The 26,769-nt window shown below is 36.0% G+C and overlaps 1 protein-coding gene across 2 annotated transcripts; it reads left to right on the top strand.

The window, feature by feature from the left end:
* Positions 1–22,319: 22,319 nt before the first annotated feature.
* LOC143584910 (calcium-dependent protein kinase 19-like) lies at positions 22,320–25,381 on the top strand. Of its 2 annotated transcripts, XM_077066830.1 has the most exons (7): positions 22,320–23,127; positions 23,900–24,043; positions 24,151–24,303; positions 24,379–24,662; positions 24,747–24,874; positions 24,946–25,045; positions 25,133–25,381. In XM_077066830.1, the coding sequence occupies exons 1-7, from the start codon at positions 22,467–22,469 to the stop codon at positions 25,202–25,204; spliced, it is 1,542 nt and encodes a 513-aa protein (XP_076922945.1). In that variant the 5' UTR covers positions 22,320–22,466; the 3' UTR covers positions 25,205–25,381. The 2 variants fall into 2 exon arrangements, with proteins under 2 accessions (XP_076922945.1, XP_076922947.1); XM_077066832.1 differs by lacking the exons at positions 23,900–24,043; positions 24,151–24,303.
* Positions 25,382–26,769: the final 1,388 nt, after the last annotated feature.

Below are 26,769 nucleotides of genomic sequence, written 5' to 3'. Positions count from 1 at the left end.
TGTGCAGATGACTCATTCATCTTTTTGTGCATATGGATCTGCAGATGGATGGATCAGATGTTACTTATTTTAAGGGTTTGGACATATTTGCCCTTGGATCAGATTTTACTTAATTTAATGGTTTGGCAGATGGATGTTTGTGCAGATGACTCATTCATCTTTTTGTGCATATGGATCTGCAGATGGATGGATCAGATGTTACTTATTTTAAGGGTTTGGACATATTTGCCCTTGGATCAGATTTTACATAATTTAATGGTTTGGCAGTTTTTACTTATTTGCCCTTGGATCAGATCAGATCATATTATGCAGTATTCATCTCTTGGTTTATGGATGTTGTAGATGGATGTGTAGATAGTGCACAATGTGCAGATTGTGCATCATGTGTAGATAGTGCACAATGTGCAGATTGTGTATACAATCCATCCAAAAGTCCAAAATAAACTAACCAAAGATCCAAATTAAATCCAAAATAAACTGATGATACATTGTTTAAAAGGGATCCAAAATTACATCCAAAATAAAGTCAAAATACATAATACTTAAACTGCATAAAGTCCTAAATTAACTAATAAAGTCAAAATACAAATAGTCAACAACTTCAAATTCAGTCAACTAGTTACATTTTCATTGCAATTACAATTGCAATGAAAATGATCCAACTAATGACCAATCTGTTCTTCATCTTCCTTGCTTGTTCTTTATAACTCTCTAAACTTTGTTCAACCGTGTTTTTCGATTTCAATAAGCCCGGGATAATCTCCAATGCCCGTTCACACATTGGTGGGTCACGCCATCCAAGAAAGGGGCAATCCGATGTCTGGAAAAGAGGAGAAACATGAAGTATAAACAATTGACTGGAACTTAAATCGAATTACACACTTACCATGTCCGGACAAGAGAATAACCGACGACCTGGATTTCTATCAGTCTATGAAGTTCGAACAACTGCTACCTTGCCACAAACACAGTAAGCCATCATCAATTGAGCCCTGGTATTTGAATTTCGCATCGAGCCCTAATTGATTGAAGCCCTAATTGAGTCGCGTCGGATACGAGGGTTTAGGGTTTAACTGTCGGGTTTTTAATCGCCGGGGAATTGAATCGATTGAAGGTGGGGTTGGGTTAAAAAGAGGGGGAAGAGTGATACAGGGTTTAGTTGCAGAGATATATGAAAGGACAAAAGTACCCTCACATGCGCCTCACGTGATGGGATTTAACTGACTTTTTCTAACCCAGTTAGCGTAAAGGACAAAACTTGTAGGAAAAAAAAGTTTAAAGTACACCGCCTGCAAGGAAACTTAGAAAATGACACGAACCGTAATTCGTCTTATTTTAAAGGACAAAATTTGTAATTCTGTCTTATTTTTATTTAAAATATATGTTTTAAGGTATCCAACATGTTAATCAAGCCTTGGTTATCTTATACCTTAGCTTAACAATTAAGATTTCCATATGTAAATATGACAATCTGAAAGTTAGCAATTCGCATTTTCGTTTAGTAGTGGTGATCGAGTCGGTTTTCGTATTATTCGAATCAAATGGATTTTTTATAAAGTGAATTCAAATTCAAGCTAGTAGTTGAAACCGAATTAAAAAATTTGAATTCAAATGGATTCAAATAGGTCGTAATATAAGAAAAAATAAAAATTAATATAAAAAGCTATACCTGTTATTTTAGTAGAGTTAATATTTATTTTTGTGTTAGCATTATTATTCTAGTGGTCCGTACGTTTCTCGTATTTTGTTTATATCCTAACACATGAAATATAATAACTAGTTTTTTTATTATTTTTTTACAAAAAAAAATTGATTACTTATCTTTATTTAGATATATTTAGCAGTTAATCCACAATCAAATAGTAAATGAAATTCATATAATAAAATACAGTGCTTAATATATGGTTAAGAAGATTGATGAGTTGATTAATAGTCAAATAAGAAAAAATATATTTGTAAATTGCTAGTGTTAAAAATTGACCTTATCCATGCTTATAAGTTATAACAATTTTAAATATATAATATATATGATATACGAAACCCGATGTCAATAATAATAATATTGTAGCATGCCGTTGTTTATTTTTATAGTGGCATGTGGTGTCTATCCTTAATTATTAAGTGATGTAGGTCCGAGTCAAAATGAGCAAAAGTAAGTTTTAGAATATGTGTGTTCAATGTTTAAAAAGAAAATAATAAGCCCAACCCTCATACCATTTTTTTCGTAAGGTGATTATGAATGTCTTTTTATGTCTCAAGTGAAAATTTTCAAATAGGCTATATCGTTTTATTTACCTGACAGTAAATCTTAAACATGTTGGTGATATTTAAATTCATGCATTCTTTATAAATTAAACTTCTCTTCTTTCTACTCTAAGATGTTATTATCTAGAGATTTACTTAGAATATTACATGTTGGTAAATATAACTTTGAATTAAGGTTACACCTTACAACATTAGCTAAATCTCGATTTCACTAGATTTTAAATGTTGTAAAATAATGTAATTATTTAATGTTCAATAAATGATATGAGATACAACCAGAATCTCGAACTCACTATTTATACAAGTGGATCTGACATATGATGTTTCATTATCTAACAAACCTCTCTGTCACACACCATATTTGGGAAGCATTTCCCATAGTACTTCTTATATCATAAAAGAATTTGAGTTTATATTTCTTTTAGTGTCCCATGTTCATACAACTTTGTCCTTTGAATATCCATATTAAAACTTCCCATATTAATCGAATCGGATTATTCGATTCTGATTGTTAAAAAATAGATTCAAATTCGATTCAAATAAGATTTGGTTCGAATTTAAATTCAAGCTAGACCGATTCGAAACAAGGTTCTATTCGAATTTGAACTAATTCGATTCAAATTCGCCCAAAAATAACTGGCTTTTGGTCTTGGGTTGGATATTGAATTAATAGTGCAAATATGTTAAATTGTTAAAAGAGTGTTTTCACATACAAAATTTGAATTTGAATTTCGAATCATAATTAAAAGCATAATTCGTATTTGATATGAAATTTGATTACTAATTTGAATTCTAATTTGTTAAACTGAATTCGAATCTCCAATTTTGTTTTTTTTTCTTCAATCGAATTTCAAGTTTAAGTTAGATATGAATACTAAAAACCCCTTGTCTCAACAACTGATAAAATGATGCGTACACCTCATATTGCTTAATCTAACTCTATAAAAGTTATCGCACTTTAGATCCCGTTCAATATTCTTAATCACTAAACCAACTCATGAGCACGATGCATTTTACTCTTCCAACCGTCACTGTTTATATAGAAATAATACATGTTAATCACATGTGAATAATTAGGGATGTCAATCATGTTTGGATAAAGGGTTGGCGGGTTGACAGGTTGAAATATGCAACACAAACCCGATCCATATTATTATTCATGTTAAAATTTTTGACCCAAACCCACATACACACAATTTGGGTCGATCCAAACATGACCTATTGAACCCATTTTCAACAAAAAATAATTAAAAATAAAATTTATCTAACTTAGGGTCGACAGACTAATTTGAGTAATATGAATATTTTTTCTAGAAAATTATTAAAAATCTTGAAAATGTGTTGGAAATTACAAGTGTATATTAATAAAAGTGGATGTATTAAACATAAATAAAAATATTATTTTTAATAGTTTTATTTAAATACTTAAACGGGTCAAACTGTTTTTATACAAGTCAATCCGAACTCGACCCGTTTATTAAATAGGTTGTGTTAGTCAAATAATTCCCGACCAATTTAAAAAAACAGGCCACTTTAGTCGACCTAAAACCCCTTTTTCATGTCATAGCCGCTCCTGCTGTAACCAGATAATATTTTAGTTTGCTCACCATGTATAATTTGTGTTAGAATATTTCATTACATGACTTATATTTGTTTTATAGATTGCATTTAAAATTAAAACCACAGTCAAATCCACATCTAGTGGGTTCGAGATGGGTATATTTGAACACTAGTTACGTTATTTAATTATAAAAAGGACATAACTGAAATCTGGTGAATATATGATTGTCTTGTTTTATAGATTATTACGTTTATTTCTAAATTGTTATGACTTCAATATGACAATAAATAATAAATAGTTTCAATCTTTATGGGTCCAACTAATATTGTTTGTGATATTAAAACTTACATATAAATCAAATGACATAACTTACATGTTATCAGATAATTTACATGTTAAATCTAATACTTTCGGAAGAACGAGCATTCGAAAACATGAGACGTGTAATACACGGAATCAAATTAAGTAAAAGTCGCATAATATTTGATAATCAAGAAAACCTAACATGCAATATAAATTCAATTTAATTCCAATTTGAATATCTATTATCTTTAAGGGTATCAAATAAGTCGAGTCGAGTTCGGAAACGGTTAACATCTAGGTTGGTTGAGCTCTATGTCTAAAGCTTGAGCTCAACTCGTTAATAAAATGAGCTTGTTTAAACTAGTCTTTATTCATGCCTGCCTTTACTTTGATTAGTAACAATCATATGGTTTTTTTATTTTTTAATTATTTTATGTTGAACTTAACCAATCGGCAATCTATTATTTTCTGTAGATTCTCAAGCCGATTTAAATAATAATAAGATGGCATGTGAGACACCCATCAACAGACACGAAAATGTGGATGCAGAAGAAAACAATCTACTGGAAATTTCCTATAAATAGTAACTGATGTCATCTTGACTTTTGGGGTATGAACATATGATTTTGTAACGCTAATGAGATTTTCTCTAATTAAATCAATATTATTTATTTAACTACTTCAATTCGAACTCATTTTCTCTTATCTTCTTTTCTAATTTTCATCTCTTGATTTTGTAACTATGAAAATGTAAGGGTATTCGGGGCGTTCTTGGGTTCGAGCTTCGGGTAGCTCGGTAAAACACTGGCACCAATGCTTCGGCCTGGGAGATCAAGCTAAGAAATTGGGTTCACAAAGCAGAGGAGAATGTAGGCGTTGAGAGAGGGGCCATCGGTCATATGACCGTTGACTGAATATTTTTAAAATTAAATTAAGCAGTTTTGTTTATAACACTATATTCAACATTTTCTTTACATTTTTTAAACAAAAATATGATTTTTTTTTCTCTTAAATTTTTACCAACAATTTTATGCTACAAGCACTCAAAAGGAATCGAGCAAAAATTCAAAAACCGGTTCAAGCAAAAAGGTCACTAGACTGAGAGGCCATTATGGCCAAAATGATCCAAATTCTCGACCACCACCACCAGGTTATGCTCCCAAACAATCGTATCAATTTCCATATCACCAGCATCATCCTACACAACCACAACCAGACGTGTTCACTCAACTTCAGTCTAGTCAATTCCTGTATTCCTTACAAGATGATAACCCAGCCACATTTTAATTGGCTCTATTTTAAAATAAAAAAGATTTAAATCTCAATTTTGAAAGAACAAATAAAATAAAATCTAGTGACATCGAGACTAATAAGTTCCAATCCTCGCGTCAACATTAGACTAATTTAAGCGTGTTTATTTCCATAAAATTGATGTTATTTCCAAGATAATTTTATAGCCAATGTTGGATCCATCAAATATCATTTTTTTGTGGGGCGATTTTATAAAACGTACAAGATAGATTTCTACTTTGTCTATTTATATCTATTGTTGTTTGTAACATCAAGATATTCCTCATAAATAACGAATATCATAAAGATATGTATATATATCGTACGATAACTTTAGCGGTCATCAGAAGATGCAAATCCCACACTTTTGAATGTCATTACCAATATATATATATATATATATATATATATATTCTCAAAATTGATCTTGTGAGGTTTTATCATTAGTTTTTATGTATTTTATAAAAATAATTATCATTTATTTAAAAGTATTTTACAAAATTCATATTGTGATGTTTTTATTTCTAAGATAATTAAAGGAGATTATATATTTTAAGAACATTACATGAATTTGCCATATTTATGTTAATTGCCACCCTCAAAGGCAAAGTTTGTCTTAGTTAGGTCACCTTTATTTATTTTAACTCATTGGCCAACCTCCAACCAAAAACTCATTTGAAGATTTGTTCAACAATTAATTTAACCTCGCTTTTAAGTTTTAATTAATAAAAAAAAACACTATATATTAACACGCTAAACAACCAATTATAACCAAAGCCACCCTTCTCAGCGACCATCTCCATCAACAGTCATAGTGAACAAAGCCACCCTTCTCACTTGTATAACATATGCAATACAAGTGAGTATTGCATATGAAATTGTTACGTATGTTAATTGTCAAAATCAACTCCTCTCACAAAGTCACAAGCACGTACTCTTCATGGAGGCCTGACTTTTAGAGCATGTTTTGGATTGAGTTTGAAACATGCTTATTGGTTTATTGGTGTTTTCAAAAAGTCAATAAGTTAAAATGTGTTTGATAGTTGCAAAAATCTTTTTTATTTTAGTTTTTTGAAAGTGTTAAAAAACGGATTTCCAAAAACCTCAAATCATAGCTTTTCAAAATGTCTTTTTGAAAAAGCCAATAAGACAATAAATATTTTTCAAACTTAATCCCAAACATGCTCTTACTTACTTTTGTATATATCCCCGTATTCGTATATCTCACTTTAGGAATTCATAGCCAAATTTGAAGCGATTCATATGAAGACTTGACTACAATGTATGTATAATCGTACAAACTCAAACTCCGTCACAACACGCGAGTACAAAAGGTCGTTTAAAATAATTATGTAATTTAATGATTTGAAATTTTTTAACAACTTCAAAAGATTACAGATTATATATTATATTTTCTAAGACTATAACATATTTAGTTTCGGTGCGGGTAAATGAGTGTGAATAATAAGGCAGGTATTAACTAACACTTTACACATCCGAAAGACACGAGTATTTTTATAACTACTTCGATATCCAATCTCATATTCTAATACTTCTCCTATTAGCCACTATTTGATTTGTGTTTGGATAAATTTCGTTTGATGTGATCCCTAGCCATCGCCTTCCCCTCATTTCCCCACATATGACAACCATGCCCTCTCTTTCCACTTTCGCCATAAATCAGCCTATGTTACTTGTTGGTGTTGAAAAAATCGTGGAAATGTATATTTGAAATCAGCGAGCGTGTTCACTAAATTTGAATGCAAATAACCATATGTAGTTATTATTATTAATATAATCGTTATTTATTTACACGAGAATAATACAATTAAAACATATTTTGCTGACAAAGTATCAAGACTTGTACTATTCTCGTGCTCTAAAGCTAGACTTGTAAGTCGTATACATTTGTATGCTGTACGTATATGGTTCATATGTAAATGTGTTAATATTTCACATAATTTTGTCAGTTTATGACATGAACACATGGTTCATGTTATGGGAAAAAGGACGTGATGTCACACATGTTGTTTGTTTCACATCCTAACAAACTCGTAGATAATTTATGAGGCTAAATCCCCAAAACATGAAACAATATTTATTTACGTTTTAAGTTAATTAAATATTAATTTAAGACAAAAAGATGATAACATATATAAGACTTAACCGCATAAATAATCCACATATTATTTCTTGTAATCACACAGTTGAAGTCTTGATTAAAAATATTAAGTTTTAAGTTACATGATTTTTCATTTTAGAGAATTTTAGGATATGGCATTGTGTTAAATTAGCTTTAACTAACTTCAAATAAATTAAGCGTTTTGCGGTCGTGAACCGATACGAATTCAGATGGTATCAACAGTGTAGTAGTAGTAATAATAGCTAAAAAAGTTGCGGCCGTGAACCAATGCGAATCCTGTTGGAATTATGGACCGGTTCGGGTAAGTTAATACGGCCAACCGGGTTATGACCCGTAAGAGTTACACCGTGAGGTAACGAACCATAAACCCGCTTAAGTTAGTTAACCGGGTTAGACACTTTAACGAGATAAAATTACATGGAACGGGCTTTGGAGCAAGACATGGACTTATTGGCCCATTATGTTTATAACTAATTAGATTAGTTAAACCTAATTGAGGGGTTATAAATATATGATATTTTATAACCTGAATCTAATCCTGACAAGTCCATCTCCTTCTTCCTCCACCCTAGTTGCCGGCCACCTGCTCCACCGTCGCTGCTTCACCGCCGGTGCATAACCAGCCGCCGCCACTTGTCCGCCGCTGTCTGCCGGTGCCACCGCCACCTGCCGCCACTGACCAGTCGCTATCCGCCGCCGATGGCGCCTCCAGCCGCTGCCGCACACCACCACCGTTGCCGTTGCCGTTGTGCACCGCCACCGTTGGTCGTTGATTTCGTTGTGTCACCTAGCTCGGTTCGTTAGCCTTCGGTGTCTCAACCGGTTATTTATTAACCGAGGTAAACTTAAATATATCGTTAGTTTAATTATATATCTATTTACTCGTACTCGTATTGTCTGTAACCGGATCCTGTCGGGTTTAGTTTCAGTGCTGATTAATTATATCCATTCCACTGCGTATAACTATAATTAATAAGATTAATTATTATTAACCACGTTTATTGAACCGGTTTTAATAAACAAAATTTGTTTAACTGATCACCACTAAAACCCAACAGTGGTATTAGAGCCTTAGTTACAACATACGAGTCGAATCCGGTATTTTCACCGGTTCTACATTATAAACTTCAAGGTAGTTGACGTTTTTTATCTATATAAAATATTAGGGCAATTTTAGTTTGGTCAAAATTTTATTTATTTTATTTGACCAAAATACTGCCTGACTTATTTTTCGTTGAATATGTAAATCTGGCCCGACCTTGTTTGTTTGGTTGAATGATTTTATTTTGGCCATATGGATGGTTCAAAAGTTGTATTTAGTTTTTGGTTTTATTTTATGGTTTTTGGCCATCTTGATGGTTCAAAATTGGAATAGATAGGGTTTAGTTTTTCATTACTTGTATTAGTGTAATTTTGTAATGAAGAAGACCCGAAGGAAACTGAGTACGATCTCATGGAGGTCTTGAAGTCAGTGGGAGTTACCAAAGATGACGGGAGGCACCAAGAGTCAATCCTTGTGGTTGTTTTGTGTTGTGACCCCTTGACCCGATTGATCTTGCTAATAGGCTCTAGCAAGATCAATCACTAATCATGGCCATTTAAGATTTACATATCCGTTTGCTATTTTGGTTGCTTGCTTGATTATAATAGGATTATAATACCACCAACCTAATACCAAATATATTAAAATAAATTAACCAATCAAGTTTTGCAAAATTAAACTAAATTTAATTTTCCATAACTAATAACTTAATAGATAAAACTATTAACTTAAAATTGGTTGGTATTATCGCGACAAACTTAGTTTTAATAGGTTATATAAAACTAAGTGTCCTGAGAGATGAAAGGGTTCATCAAGTTGTCTCGATCAATAAAGTAAAACTGGACTTTTACTCTATTCGGTAATATTTAAAATTAATCCCAATTTAAATCAATAGTCTATGCCATCCTACTATAAGTCACACTTGAGGCATACTGCGAAACTTCAAGTGTTTGGAGCTACAGCACCGCACTTGATTTCTAGCCTATCCCTTCAAGGTGAAAGGGTTCCATTGACACATCCGGCTCTTTCACAAGTGACTATACTAGGGCGACTATTACTTTACTCTCTTGTTACGTGCTACAGCTATATGGAGACTAAGGTGGGCATAGATGAGGCTAAACGTATCTACTTAGGCAAATGTGTCTTAATGGGCCTCATAAACGAGAGTTGTGCTCTATCCACAATTGGCAATCATTGTCTGTCTGCCTAACCACTTACTAATGTTGTGTGCTACAACTGCCATTAGTAACTGGAAGCCAGAGTCTCAAGCTCCTATTTACTAATGTCATTGAGTCATTAATAATAGGATTAAAAAACATCGAAAATACTAATAAAATTTACTTTTGCTTAATTGAACAGATGTCTACTGATAATAACTCCTCATTCACTCTCAAGGCTATCCTTGAGAAAGAAAAGTTGAATGGCACCAACTTTCTTGAGTGGCACTGCAACTTGGGACTCGTTCTCAAGATGGCAAAGAAGCACTATGTTCTCGATGGACCTGTTCCAACCGAGCCTGAAAACAATACTGCTGATGCCAAGAGGGTTCTTGACAAGCATACGGATGACTCGGCTGAAGTCGCCTGTATCATGCTAGCCACCATGTCTTACGAGCTTGCAAAAGGCTTGAAAGATTTTGGTGCCTATGAGATGCTTGAGCAACTCAAGGGCATGTTCCAGAAACAAGCCCGTCAAGAACGCTATGACACCATGAAGCAGCTTATCACCTGCAGAATGGAACAGGGATCACCTGTTAATGCGCATGTCGTCAAGATGAAAGGGTACATCGAACAACTAAGGAAACTTGATTATCCCCTGTCAGATGAAATGGCAGCGGATTTCATCCTGAACTCTCTTCCCAGCTCTCACGACCAGTTCGTAATGAATTTCAACATGAATGGTTGGGTGAAGACAGTGCCGGAGCTTCGTGGAATGCTCAAGACGGCTGAGATGAATATTCCCGCTAAAAACAATCAAGTTCTTATGGTTCGATCTGCTGGTGTCATCAAGCCTAAACCCAAGAACCGGGGTCATAACGGTAAAGGCAAGAAGAAGGTTACTGTTGCTGCCAGGAATGCCACCAACACTAACAAAGGTGTTGCAAATGTAACACCGCCGCCTCTTGAGGAGCGCCAGTGCTACAAGTGCAACAAAATGGGACACTGGAAACGTAACTGTCCCGACTACCTTGCTGAGCCGAAAAGGCTGAGGACCAATGGTAAAAGCTCCTCTAAAGGTATTTCTGTTTACATTATTGAACTTTTCACTGTCTCTAGCAACACATGGGTATTTGATACCGAATGTGGCTACCACATCGTTAATGTCTTGCAGGAGCCTAAAAACTGGAAGAAGCTGAAACAAGGCAGCATGGAACTCATCGTTGGAGGTGGGAAGAGAGTCCCGGTTCTTGCAACTGGCACATCGTTTTGCTTGTCCGTCTGGCCTTGTAGTTACTTTGGATAACTGTTTGTTTGCACCTGGTTTGACCAGAAACATTATTTCGGTTTCTTTATTATTTGAACAAGGATTTAAGTACGTTTTTAATAGTAATGCTATTTCTGCCTACTTGAATGATATCTTTTATTTTGAGGCTAAACCTCGAAATGGTATTTATGAGGTTGATGTTCAAATAAACAATAATGTATATAATCTTTCTAAACGTATCAGATCTGGCATCAATGATACATTTCTATGGCATTGCCAACTTGGCCACATAAGCAAGGCATGAGTCAAGAGACTCCAATCCAAAGCGATTCTTGAATCCACAGGACCGGACTCTTTTGATGATTGCGAATCTTGTTTAGCTGGCAAACTCGCCAAAGGCTCCTTCACTTATAAGAAAGAACGAGCAAAGGATCTGCTGGGAATCATTCATACTGATGTATGCGGTCCCTTCAGAACCATGTCTAGGAATCATGAAAGATACTTCGTTTCTTTTATTGACGATTACAGTCAATATGCCTATGTGTATCTCATGAAACACAAGCATGAAACCTTTGAAAAGTTCAAAGAGTTTCAAAACGAAGTGGAAAACCAACTCAGGAAAACTATTAAAATGCTTCGATCAGATCGAGGCGGAGAGTATCTCAGCTCAGAATTCATACATTATCTAAAAGAGCGTGGAATTGTTTCACAACTCACTCTACCCGGCACACCCCAACACAATGGCGTGAGCGAGAGGAGAAATCGAACCTTGCTAAACATGGTCCGATCAATGATGTGTAGAACTAACTTGCCTCACTCCTTTTGGGGCTTTCCCTTTTGACCGCCGCCCGCATTGTCAGTCGGCTCCAACTAAAAAGGTGAGTAAAATCCCATATGAGATATGGCATGGGCGAAAACCCAATTTGTATTTCCTTAGAGTATGGGGATGTGATGCTTATGTCACTAGTGATTCTGACAATAAGCTCGATCCTCGCGGCGTAAAGGTTGTTTTCGTCGGATACTATAACCAAAGCGGATATTATTTCTTCCATCCTGATACAAATGTGATTTCTATCAGAAGGAAGGGCCACTTTCTCGAGAAGGAAATTCTCGATCGAGGAACTGGAGATAATATTGTCGATCTTGAAGAAATTCAAGAACTACAAACTACCGCTGAGGAAGTTGGAACGTCTGATCAACAAGTTGTTGCTGATACATCGGACACGAACACAAGCGTTCGCAGAAGTAATAGGACTCGCGTACCAAACTCTAAATACCTATGGCATCTAGATGGTCCTGAGGTCCTCTAGTAGCCGAGTCAAGCGACGAACCTACTAATTATAAATCTGCTATCTTAGATCCGGAATCTAAGAAATGGCAAGATGCCATGAACGCCGAGATGCAATCTATGCGTGACAATCAAGTCTGGAACTTGGTTGAGCTACCCCCCCCCCCCCCGGAGTGTCGGGCAATAGGGAGCAAGTGGATTTTCAAGAAGAAAACCGACATGCATGGAAATGTGCAGACATATAAAGCACGGCTAGTCGCGAAAGGTTTTACTCAAACTCAAGGTATTGACTATGATGAAACTTTCTCGCCCGTTGCTATGACTAAATCGATAAGGATATTACTTGCCATAGCCGCGTACTATGACTACGAGATATGGCAAATGGATGTCAAAACTACTTTTCTTAATGGACATCTTTCTGAAGATGTCTATATGGTTCAGCCTAAAGGTTTTGTCGATCCTAAATATCCTAACAGAGTGTGCAAACTGAATAAGTCCATTTATGGACTTAAACAGGCATCTTGCAGCTGGAATCTTCATTTTGATGAGGAAATCAAAGAGTTTTGTTTTATCAAAAATGAAGATGAGCCTTGTGTTTACAGAAAGGCTAGTGGGACAACACTATCATTCCTCATCCTGTATGTGGATGATATACTGATCATTGGAAACAACATCCCTATGCTTAAGGAAGTTAAGAACTGGTTGGGCTCTTGTTTCGCAATGAAAGATCTTGGTGAAGCTGCTTATATTCTAGGAATTAAGATCTACCGAGATAAGTCTAAGCAGCTTCTAGGGCTGAGTCAAAGTACATACATAGAAAAAGTAATGGCATGCTTCTTTATGGACAACTCTAAGAAATGAGCTCTCCCCATGGCTAAAGGAACCGTGTTGAACAAATCGCAATCTCCGGCAACGGACATTGAAACTAAGCATATGCAAGCGATTCCATATGCTTCAGTGATTGGTTTTATCATGTATGATATGTTATGTACTAGACCTGACGTCTCGTATATGCTGAGCATGACTAGTCGATTTCAGCAGAACCCTGGCATTGCCCACTGGACTGCTGTGAAGAACATTCTGAGGTACCTGAAAAGACATGTTCTTAGTGTTTGGAGGAGTGGAAGAAGAGATCACTGTAAGGTATTACACTGATGCTAGCTTCCAGAATGACCGAGATGTTTCTCGCTCACAATCTGCTTGAATGAAGAAATTCATAGCCCACCTCGATCTGGTTCCAAGTTTTCTGAAACCGATCGACGTAATCCGTGACAAGACAGGAACCAATGCTCAAGCCAAAGAGCTCAGATGTCATCAAAGGGACAAGCACATTCTAAGTAAGTTCCACTATATACAGGATATACTGGAACGGGGAGACATCATAATAAGCAAAGTAGACACAGATCAAAACCTAGCTGACCCGTTCACTAAACCGATGACTCAGGACAAGCATGATCATCATAGAGATGCTATCGGTCTTAGATTAGCTAGTAGTTTGTTTTGATTTAGTATTTGGATGTGTGAACATTTTAAACAGTTATATTTTAAGTTCTCTTTTGATTTAATGGTTAAATGAAAATGCTAAATAATATAACTGTGTTCGATTTTAATACGTTTAATCCATGAATATTGTATTCTAAATTATCCGTAGTCGGTCAGACTCGTCGGAACAACTCTGAATTAAAACTATTCTGACTTTGGACTCAAGGAGTTGACTTCCAAACTCACAGATGGATGTAACTCACATCAAATCATCTTCATGGATCTTAGTCATAAGATGTTTTGATACTGGCATACTCATTTAGTATCCTTAGACCTGAGATACATATTAGAACTTTCGTTTACTAAAGGTTATTCTTTGATCAGTGTCAACCGCTGTCACGTAACTGCCAGCTATAAAGGCATTGGTTGGGAATAATCTGAAGTTCAGTGGGAGTTGTACGTATTCAAGATGGGATTCTGTACTCTTACATGATATGTAACAGTTAGACATCTTGGCGCCCTCGTTGATTCAAACTGGTAAAGTGTGAGGCCTCACCCAAACTAACTGTGTGTTTGATTGGACCACTTTGACTCTAGATAGAGAACTATAATGATTGAACGCCATATGAGATTGAACCTGATCCATGTCTCATTGTTCAATTGATGTCTTATACAGAAAGGATAGATGACAACGATTACCATAAATTCGTTATCTTGCAATAGTGTATTCCAAGATTATTTTGGTTAATGAATTTAAAATGTTATAACCTGTTGGGTGGCAGCGATGTGTAGCTAGAGCACCGCTGGCTGTCAGTATTGAGTAACTTAACCGGAAACCGTACAAGTGGGATACTGTTGGAATTATGGACCGGTTCGGGTAAGTCAATACGGCCAAACAAGTTATGACCCGTGAGAGTTACACCGTGAGGTAACGAACCATAAACCCGCTTAAATTAGTTAACCGGGTTAGACACTTTAACGAGATTAAATTACATGGAACCGGCTTTGGAGCAAGACATGGACTTATTGGCCCATTAGGTTTATAACTAATTAGATTAGTTAAACCTAATTGAGGGGTTATAAATATATGATATTTTATAACCTGAATCTAATCCTGACAAGTCCATCTCCTTCTTCCTCCACCCTAGTTGCCGGCCACCTGCTCCACCGCCGCTGCTTCACCGCCGGCGCATGACCAGCCGCCGCTGTCTGCCGGTGACGCCGCCACTGACCAGTCGCTGTCCGCCGCCGCCGACCGCGCCTCCAGCCGCTGCCGCACACCACCACCGCTGCCGTTGCCGTCGTGCACCGCCACCGTTGGTTGTTGATTTCGTTGTGTCACCTAGCTCGGTTCGTTAGCCTTTGGTGTCTCAACCGGTTATTTATTAACCGAGGTAAACTTAAATATATCGTTAGTTTAATTATATATTTATTGGTTGACTCGTACTCGTATTGTCTGTAACCGGATCCTGTCGGGTTTAGTTTCGGTCCTGATTAATTATATCCATTCCGCTGCGTATAACTATAATTAATAAGATTAATTATTATTAACCACGTTTATTGAAGCGGTTTTAATAAACAAAATTTTAACTGATCACCATTGAAACCCAACAAATCCGGCCGACATGAACGATAGGGATGTCAATCGTGTTGGGTTGAGATTCTTCAACCCTAACCTAACCCATATATATATTCGGGTCGGGTCGACCCACTTAAATTCGTGCCGTGTTCGGGTTGTGTATCGGGCCAACTCATTTTGCGTTCGTTTGTTAATAAACAATTAATTACTCTTATTTATATAAAACATTTTAGTAATTTATGATACATATAATTGTACTTGTGTATTTATCTCTCATTCTCAACAACCAAGCTTGGTTTACATATTTAGATCAAGACAAGAACAGTAGAATGATAATATTAAGACAAAAACAGTAGAATGATATAAATAGAGAATAGACATTTAATACTAACCAGCTAAAAATGTTGGAAATGAAAAGTAGTTTAAAATAAATTAGTTTTAGTTTTAGAAATGAATAGATATGTAAAAAAATTAAAAATTAAAGTATTTAGCTTTCAAATTTAGCAACTCTAATCGCTAAAATTAAAATATTAACTTTTCTAAAATTCTTAAAAGGATTAATAGGTCAACTCGTCTTTTACCGGGTTAGGTTTGGGTTGATCCATTTTTTAAGTGGGTCGGGTTAGGGTTGACCTGTTTATGAAAACGGGTCGTGTCAGCCAACCCAAATCCTATATTTTCATGTCGGGTTCGGATCGTGTTTCGTGTCGTGTCAGGAATTGTCGCCCCGTAATCAACAGTGTAGTAATAAAAAAAATATTTAAAACAAAACATAACAAGAATAAAAAAAATGGTGAACCAATCAGGTGTCGTTAAATGGACCAATAGGCCAGTTACGGCACCAAACAACCAATTTTAAACTATAAAAGATTAGAAGTAATATTCTTTTACCCTTGCTAGCTAAAGCATTCACTAATAAAAATGGAACAAATTGCTTTTGTGGCTAATGTGGTTTAGGTCTAATAGTCCTTTCTGTCAAAAATGATACTTTTGGACGAATAATCTAATGGCGTTTAAATGTGTTTGCGTTTTGACCATTAAGACTAACTCCATCCATTATCTCCCTTAAATGAGGGAGGATAAATAATCTTAGTGAAACACATCAATTAATGCACACTTTACACATACACATTCGGAGAGAGAAAAAAAACAAGAACCTTTCATATTAGTATTCTACTATTTAAGATTTAAAGTTTTAAACAATAGTTTATTGAAATTACCAGCAAACAATTGGGTTATTAGCATGCATTAACTGGTTGATCAGATTTAATGTTGTGAACTTGTGATCTTGCAATCTTGCTCATAAGGCCCTGAACATCTAAAGCGTTAAAGCTGATTTGGCAAAGCTTAACGAGTGGAACACCACTCTCTTCATGAATTAAGAGGCGTTAAAGGCAAGATGAGTTAAAATGTTAATGAGCTTTAAAATCCTCTACGCTCACACACAATAATTTAAAAATCGTATTTGAATTGAATTGAGGAGGATTAAGCGATGTTAAACTATTTCTTTCAGGAGAGATGGATTAAAAAAGAGTATATAATACACCCACGTAAATTTAAGCAACATGAATGTATACCCATGGCTTAAAAAAATCAAAAAAAAAAATCTTGGGTTGTTAGTGTTGGGTTATGAAGGCCTTTGGGAAGGTGTTATTAGGAGGCCCGGTTTTGGTTCCTAATTATGTTTAACCCTAATATTGTTTATTATATATATTCCATCATGTAATTGTAATCTTCGTTCTGAGCTAATAAGAAAACCTAGTTGCAGCCCGTGGACATAGGTCCCCTCGCGGGGACCGAACCACGTTAAAATCTTGTGTGTTTATATTTTCGTTTATGCGTGTTTATCGTTGTGCATACGTGTGTTGTTTCGCTTCCACGCACCGCTTTGTTCCTAACAAGTGGTATCAGAGCTTTGCCTCGTTGAACACATGGTTTTGCACTAAGACGATTCACAAAGGGTTGGCGTGGTCGGTGGGGATAGCTGATGAAAGAGCCAGAAATCACCAAAGCCTTGAAGCTGCCGCAAGTTTCTTTTTCTTGTGATCGTTGATTTGAGCCTTAGCCCCGCTAGGGTTTTTTGTTTGGAGTCCGATCGTTCGAAGAAGATCCGTCGCAACATAATCACTGTGGTCAGGTAAGTAGCGTGTGGGTAATTTTGGTTTGTACCGGCAACCGTAGCTGAAGAATTAACCTAAAGAAAACCTTTAAGTTCGCTGGGTTATTGTATGGATTGGTGTAGCTGGTGTTTTGTGAGGAGAAGGGTTGGTGGTTGGAAGATTGGTGTCGCCGGTAATCTGGTTCAAGTGATCGGCGAGTTGTGATCAAAGAAGGGCGACATGGTACAATGAATAAAGGTCATGTATTATTTCTTCTTGGGGTGCGTGTAGGAAGGATTTAAGTTTTCTTTATGTTTGTTAGTGCTGGTTCTAACGAGAAAGAAAGGGAGTTTTGGTTATTCCTTATTTCTTTTAGTTTTTAGTAACAACAAAAGGGAAAGAAAAAAAGCTTAAAACCTAAGAGGTGGTTGATAAAGATGCATTTTATTTTCTAAGTTTGAATTTGACTGTATCAACCGAAAATCTAAGGAACCGGTTTATGTCAAAATTCAGCGTTCGGGTTCAGATTTGTCTGCATGAGATCAGTCTAAGGTAACTATTTACATTTTATTTATAGTTAATTGATTACCGGTTATTGCAGGAGCAAATCGGTTTGTTTGACAGTGTTCAGTAGAACAGCCGTCAAGTTCAGGCTCGTGCCATTGCTGTGTCTGTTCACTGTTTTCAATCTGTCCTTGTTTGTTATCGTTATAACTGAAGACGGGATGGTTGTGATCGGAGTGTTCATCGGTTAATGATTTGGGTTGGTTGGTTTGTCAAAGGGAACTTGGATGTGGTACTGACATGGAATAAACCTGGAGAAAATGGAACCAACAGGTGTACTGGTGACGACATAAGTGAGAAAAAAAAGTGGTTAGTGGCAAGTCGTGTGAACTATTGCCCGTTTGGATGATCTTTTGGTTAGGGTTTGCGTTAACTGGTCGTGTGTGCGATCATAGAACACTTGGTACCGCTTGCTTTCCATGAAATTTCTACTACTGTTATAACTGGTTGCCTATTAGCTGGTCTAGAATTGTGATTGCTACTTGTCTGTTTGGAACTGTGAAGGTATTTTATGTTCGTTAGTGATTAGTGGTACAACATTTGAGAGGATCAAGATTTTGTGTTGGGTAAAGTTATTTGCCAGGGAAATACGATTGGGGTTCATCTCCTGGAGTGTTGGTGTGGCATGGATTGAGATAACAAAGACAGTGGGAGCTGGACATAGGCGACTTGGTAGGCTGCAAGGAGGTGGGACATTTGAAGAGTCGATGTCAAAAGGTTTAGAAGAGAATGTATCTGGGGTTGATGCATTGAGACTCAGTGAAGGCGGTGAAGACTCTTGGGTTCAAGATTCTGGTATGTTTTATTTCTTGTTACTCACTTCAGTGAAGCATTGGTGAATCTTTTAGTTAAAGACTTTGGAAGATACGGTCTCTATATCATCGGAAAAAGTGAACCAACTTTCGAGTTATAAGTTCTTGGCTCGCTGAATTGAGTAGAGCTAAGGGGCTTCAGTTTGCAGACATGAAGCCTAGAGCCACGGGGATGTCAGCTTGAGCGTATTCGGAGGACTGAATATGTCCGGGGTTTTGGTAACAGTGGGAGCATGCGGTGTGTTCTAGGTTTGTTTCCAAAGGGACATTGGTTTAGAAGACCGGGAATTCGAATGTGAAAATTTCTCCTGGTGTAGTCTGCTGATTTGGAGAGTGTTTATCCTCTGGAAGTCTTTGGAGCCAGTAGTGTGAGTAAGTGAGGGCCGGTTAAGATTGAGGATGAGCCATTGGCGGATTTTGTCATGACTGGGTCGTGATGACCGAATTGGAGCTCTCGGGAGCTTCAATGGGCCTTTTAGGTAACTGATGAGAAGGGCCGCTGCAACTAGGGTGGATTAGTGGAAATCTTAGCTTGTTCCTAGGGAACTGGAGGCTTGAAGAACTTCTGTTGTTGAAGTTTTAGCTTGTTCTTGGAATTGGAAGCTTGGTAGATTTCTGTTACTGAAGATTACTGACGTTACTGGATGATTGGGATTATTATTTGCTTGGACAGCGGGTTGGAGTTTATCGCAAGGCCTTCAAGTGGGAGATTGTTGGGTTATGAAGGCCTTTGGGCTGGTTTTATTAGGAGGCCTGGTTTTGGTTCCTAATTATGTTTAACCCTAATATTGTTTATTATATATATTCCATCATGTAATTGTAATCTTCGTTCTGAGGTAATAAGAAAATCTAGTTGCAGCCCGTAGACGTAGGTCCCCTCGCGGGGACCGAACCACGTTAAATTCTTGTGTCGTTTATATTTTCGTTTATGTGTGTTTATCGTTGTGCATACGTGTGTTGTTTTGCTTCCGCACGCCGCTTTGTTCCTAACATGTTACTTCTTTCTTATACTTAGTAACTCAAATTAAATGTTGCCATCTTCTCATATATTATTGAAAAACCCGTATAAAAAATAATAAGTTGAATGTCTTACTTCACTAAATAAAAATTCTTACTAAAAACCAGCAAGATGTTAAACCATGCAAGGAACGCCATGTAAAACCCTAGGCACACCATACTTTTAATATTAGAGCGTGTCCGGCCATTGCTTCATGCTTGAATTCTAATAGTAATAGCCGTTATCGACACAAGAGACTTCGTTATCGAAGATATTCACATTTTGTTGGTTTTTTCCAACGAAAGAAATGAATGATATTACTGATATATAGATTATATGACTGAGATAAAAGTCGTCAAAATATTGATAATTTTATACTACAGCTATATATAGTCAATGGTAACATCAAAGGATTGATATTTGAATTAGCACACATGTTCTTTTTTGCTTTATGGTTTTGCTACTAGGATGCATTATGCGCTTATCTCTAATTTTTGTGTTATGGACAATCGAAAGATAATCTAATAAAATATTATACCGAATATTCTAAGGGTGTGACATGGAAAAGCTTACGTTCAGTTTTAATTTAGGAAATCTTATGACGTATGAAAATATACCTAGATTTTAGAATTCAATATGGGTATTGAAAAAGATTGACCATGCCCTATTTCAAGGTTTTCAAACACTTTTTACTAGGATGCTCATAGGTTCGGTTTCTGGTTTATTCGGTTTGAAAGGTTTTTGGTCGAAACCAAAAATTGAACCCAACCCAACTTGTATTTGGTCCAGTTTACGATTTTCGACTAAATAACTCTTTTCTTATACCACTATATTCCTTATTGGATTGGGTTGGGCTAAAGTTGTAATTGACTAGGGTAAATGACAAAACTAAAAAAACCATTGTTTGATATTTGGTTTGTACTAAGTTAGAATTTCTATAAAACCAAAAACCCAATACGGTCTCAACCAAAAACCGAAACCGAAACCGAAAATCCAATATGTAATTCGACTCGTTTTAAACGGTTTCCATTCATTTGGCTTTCAGTTTAATCAGTTTGAAACCAAATAATTAACATCATTCGGGATCTTAGTGAAATATTGGGCATAAATCATCGTGGGCTATTCATCTATATAGGCTCAACCTTTTGGTCCGTATAAAGACAACACACAACTCCACAAGAACACTAAAGCCCAACAGGATTAAACTAAAGCTCAAAATAAAATTAATTGTAAGTGTAGCAGCTAAAAATTTACGTGTGAACAAAAACACTATGTTATAATTAAAATGTTAAAAATTTAAACCGAAACATCTAAATTAATTGAGAACTTGATAATTATGTTATAAATTATAATTACTCTCTAGTTTATATAACCAAGTGGCAAGTTTTATATATCGGTATTTCGCCTCGAATGAATAATCAATAAATAGTTTGTTAAACAAATTAATGTATATGCTAAATTACGTTACTTCATTGTTCAATTTATCATTAATAATTATTTTTAAATACATAATTATCAATTATTAGTCTAGGATTGCAATACTCTTAAACATGACTCTTTTGGACGTTTAAACTCTTTTAAACTATATGATTATTTGCGTAATTCGTTGTATGACCTTAAGATATATATCACTAGCAATATTAATATACTCATATTTGGACATACAATAATCACTAGGCCAAAGTGATAATGGTAACCAAATTCATCTTACAACTTATTTGTGCATCTTAATATCTTATGTTTGTAGTGTTGTATAGGATGTTAAGATATTTTTCGGTCAATTACTCAGTTAGGTCATTAGGACATGGGCTGATAAGATATTTTTCGGCCACTACGAAATATGATGGCATCCGTAATTTTTTATATTTTATTTTTTTTGTTGTGTAGTCTTAACTTTTATGTTAACTAGACATTAGGAGACTTTTATAGAGTTAGGACAAAACACAAACTTTTTAATATGAAATTGATAAATATATTACACTTTCAGAAAAATATCAATTACCATCTTCATTTCTTGACATACATGTCAATCACAATCATCTCTAGTAAAACATATATTTAAAATTTAGACATAAAAGTAATCACTAGGCCAAGGTGATAATGGTGTTACATTTTGATAGCCAGACTTTTAATAGTGTCAGCATCTAGAAATCCAGAAGTATACAGTATCACTCGTTTTCGTATAGAAAAATTTTTCCACCGATGTCACACATCCACTAGAAATAAATAAATAATAAAATAATTACTGAAAATTCTTTAAACATTAAACAAAAAATAAGAATCTTCTGATCTTACAACATTATTGCTAAATCCAAACACACAAAGTTAGGAAATAAATGAAACACAAACTCCTACTATTTGGCAGGCCCTCAAATAGACAAAACATAGCACATTTGTACACCCCTATATGGGATAGACAACATGATGACTTTCAAAAAGTCAAAATTAACTAACACCCCCTTCTTTTTAAATCTTGATCATGGCCTGCAACTCAAATCACTTCTTTAAACTTCATCAATCATCAACCTTTGACTTTTATCTTTGACCAAGTTCATAACTTTTCAACACCCTTTTGAAATCTTGATCCAGTTTTGACTTTTTTTGGTCAAATCAAGAAATGGGCTTGTGCAGTAGCAAAAGTAATAGTGGTGGAGTAAACCCTAATGCACATAAAGCAAGATTTGATGAACCCAATATTATTTACACCAAATCATCACCTCCAGAAGCTCGAGCAGCCCGAATGCCCCCCAGCCCGAAACGGGCTAAAACCGACACAATTCTTGGAAAACCATTTGATGATGTGAAGCAGTATTACACAATGGGGAAAGAATTGGGTAGGGGTCAGTTTGGTGTTACATATCTTTGCATAGAGAAGTTGACCGGTCAAAAGTACGCGTGCAAGTCGATATCGAAGAAGAAACTTGTGACGAAAAGCGATAAAGATGATATGCGAAAGGAGGTTCATATAATGCAGCATTTGAGTGGGCATGCTAATATTGTGGAGTTTAAGGGGGCTTATGAAGATAAGCAATCTGTGCATTTGGTTATGGAGGTGTGTGAAGGGGGTGAGCTTTTTGATCGGATAATTGCGAAGGGACATTATAGTGAACGGGCTGCAGCGGCTATTTGTCGGTCCATTGTGAATGTGGTTCATGTTTGTCATTTTATGGGTGTGATGCATCGCGATTTGAAGCCTGAGAATTTTTTGCTTTCGGATGGTAGTGAGAAGGCGCTTCTGAAGGCTACTGATTTCGGGTTGTCGGTGTTTATTCAAGAAGGTATTGTTAATGTTTTTGTCTTTGATGTTAGTTAGTGAGCCTTGGTGATATACGTGCGGATACTTAAGCTAAACCGACAGGAATAATATGGTTAATCTTGCAAATTGTGAATTAGAGGTTGAAAAGCTCCATGATAGACGGTTACTTGTGAATAAGTTATGACAAGGCAACAAAGCCCGGTCTAGATTGTTACGGCCCGTGTATAAAATGACCCGTTTCAGCCCATACAAAAATAGGCCCGTTACCCAATTTGTGCGACATCTCCATCGCCACTGCTAAACTTATTGCGGTAGAGGTGCAAGAGAAAACTGGTTCAGGAACTCGAATCAGTTTGTAACCGGTTTGGAAACGAACCGACCAGTAAGGTTGAAATCGGTTATGTAACCCTATACATTGAAACTAGTTTGAACCCGGTCAAACCCAAGCCGAACCATTTAAATCCCAATTTCAAACTGGTTAAAATCGATTTGACTTTTGGCCAGAAATCGGTTCCATACCAACCCGGTTGACCAGAACTTGGTTTTGACTTTTGTTGACCTAACCCAACCCTGCTTCAACTCGAACCGGTTTGGGCCCAGAACACGATTTGTGCACCTTTAGTAATCTAGTTTTCGGGTTGACGGGTCGAGCATGACTTGAACCGGAAATTTAATTAAATTTTAAGATGAACACTTTAAATTACCTCCAAACTTACCAAAAATGCGAATATATATAAAATAGTTACATTTAAACTAGCAAACTTTATTATGAACATGTGAACAAACAATTGCAGGAAAATCATATCGAGATGTTGTTGGCAGCGCGTATTATGTTGCACCAGAAGTGTTAAAGCGGAAATACGGGAAAGAAATCGACATATGGAGTGCAGGGGTGATGCTGTATATCTTGCTTAGTGGTGTGCCTCCCTTTTGGGCAGGTAATAATGCTTTTTTAACCATCTTTATAAGTATTTATGAATTTTATATAGTCACTTATATTATAACTTTTATAAGTTATAACCCGAAAACCGATAATAAATTGCAGAGACAGAGAAAGGAATATTTGATGCTGTATTAGAAGGATATATTGACTTCGAAAGTGACCCGTGGCCATCTATTTCTCCAAGTGCCAAAAACCTGGTCCGAAGAATGCTCACGCAGGACCCCAAGAAGCGTATAACTTCTGCGCAAGTTCTCGGTATGTAAATATGATTACAAAAGCTAAAAACTACAAAATTTTAAACATAACCCGAACGCTGTCAAATGGGTACAGAGCATCCATGGATAAGAGAAGACGGTGAAGCATCAGACAAACCGATCGACAGTGCGGTTTTGTCTCGAATGAAGCAGTTCCGGGCTATGAACAAGTTAAAGAAACTTGCTCTCAAGGTTATTGCAGAAAATTTATCGGCAGAAGAAATTCAAGGGCTGAAATCAATGTTTGCAAACATGGATACTGATAACAGCGGGACGATTACGTATGAAGAGCTTAAAACAGGGTTGGCCCGATTGGGGTCAAAGCTCACAGAGGTTGAAGTCAAACAACTTATGGAAGCTGTAAGATGTTTAGAATGTTGAAAACTTCAAGATTCTTGTTTTTTCGGATACCCTTTTCGTTAAAAGAGTTTTTGCATGTTTCAGGCTGATGTTGATGGAAACGGGTCGATTGATTACATCGAGTTCATTACCGCAACAATGCATCGGCATAAGCTGGAAAGAGAAGAACACTTGTACAAAGCGTTTCAGCATTTTGATACTGATAATAGCGGGTATGTAAATTATAAAGTACCCGAATTTAATAGTATTAAATATGATTATGATTGCGATATTTTGGAATTAGATTTATTACAAGAGACGAACTAGAAACAGCGATGAAGAAATATGAAATGGGAGATGAAGCCACCATTAAGGACATAATAGCGGAAGTGGATACCGATAATGTGAGTTCTTTGTTTTCGTTGTTCTCTTAAATGTCGCTCGGTTTTGTTAAAGACTAAAAGTTACAACGGTTGGTTGTTATATTACAGGATGGGAAAATAAACTACGAAGAGTTCAGTACGATGATGAGAAGTGGGACCCAACCGGGGAAGCTGTTCTAATGCGACTTAAACGACAAGTCGGCAACTAGATGGTTACAAAACCAGAACATCAGATCATATTCAGAGTCAAATAATCCACAAGAACAGAGTCTGGTGCATAAGATTTTAAGTCTTGTGGTTGCAGGCTAAGTTTTCCATAATTTTTCGAGTACTAAAATCATAAAGAAAGTTTGTATAATCATTGGTGCTGTTTGTTTTTTAAGAGGTAAAATGTCTACAGTCTGCGGACCATATCTGCAAGCATCTCCAGCAGAAGAGGTGGACCAAACCTCTGCAGTCTTTAGTTTCACTTCTACCATATTCACATTATTGTCTTGCTGTCTATAAGAGTTTTGAAATCGTTACTTGCCACAGTAAGTTTCCAACCCCACCAAAAAAAAACTAGGTGTGACAATCATGCCGATTAAGCAGGTTGAAAACCATGTAACCCGAACACAACCCGTGTAACATGTTTCGTTTATCTATATGGGTTGTCAAGTCAAAACAGGCGGGTTGGTTGCAAATGAGTTGTAAATGCGTTAAGCAGTTCGCAAATGGTTAACAAACTCGCTGATGGATTAAACTTGTATTATATATGTATTCTGAACATAAGAGGTTGATGAGTTGAGCTGTTTAATTCTAAACATAGTTATTAAAAGCCCTCGCTTCTTGTGCCTAGGCCCATTTTTTAGGTGAGGCTCAATAAATGCGCTTCTAGTTCCTAGGTGAGGCGCTCCTGCATTGTCTATGCCAAGAACATGAGAAACTAAAAGCTGAGCAAAAGAAACACAAAGAGTGCTATTGAAACATAGATCTAGGAGAGGCCAAACGTATTATATTGATACATTTGTTATTCAGCTTTTGAAATTACATTTGAATCTTGACTATTTTATAACTTTTGGTACTAATTAGATGATATTAGATGTTATATAATAGCTTTTTTATTGTAATAGCTTTCTAATCATCTTGGTTTCGTGGTGTGTGCATTTTTGTACCTATCCTCCGACATGTCACTACGCAAGAGACCAGGCTCTCTTTCTAACCTGTTATTCATCTTTCACTTCTCTTTGTGTCAATAATGGCGATTACGACAAGGGATGCCATTTTTGTGGGGCTCTCTTACTTACATTTATGGTTTTGTTAGGCAATCATGTAATAATCTTTGCAATTGGTTTGACTTCAAGCTGTAATCCCAACTTAAAAGGCACATCCAAACACCCTATATGTATCATTCAATTATTTTCTTTTTCTTTTTTTTCATCCTTTCTTTTTAAACAAATTTTATATTATTTTAAAATGCATAATGGCTCATGATGCACGAATGGAAACGGACGATTAAAGTTCGTTAGCTCTGTACCAGCATACATGTTAAACCGGCCCGTTAAACTTACACTAGACAAAGACATTGATCTGCAAATATCTAATCACCAGCATTGTTTTCTTCAGAAAATATGAGGTGTAATTGTATAACTTCAAAGTTTATATTTCATATAAATTTGCCAAAGTTATGGTTTCTTGATTAAAAAATGGTGATATAATTATATTATTTAGGTTGGCTTCACAAATGAAGTAAAGGTGCTTGCTTT

Source organism: Bidens hawaiensis, unplaced genomic scaffold, assembly GCF_021521415.1.
Source record: "Bidens hawaiensis isolate Kalapana, Puna unplaced genomic scaffold, B.hawaiensis_p1.1 tig00033490_1, whole genome shotgun sequence".
NCBI classification, from domain to species: Eukaryota; Viridiplantae; Streptophyta; class Magnoliopsida; order Asterales; family Asteraceae; genus Bidens; species Bidens hawaiensis.
The sequence above is the reverse complement of the archived record's forward strand: the minus strand, read 5'-3'. Positions and strand labels throughout refer to the sequence as shown.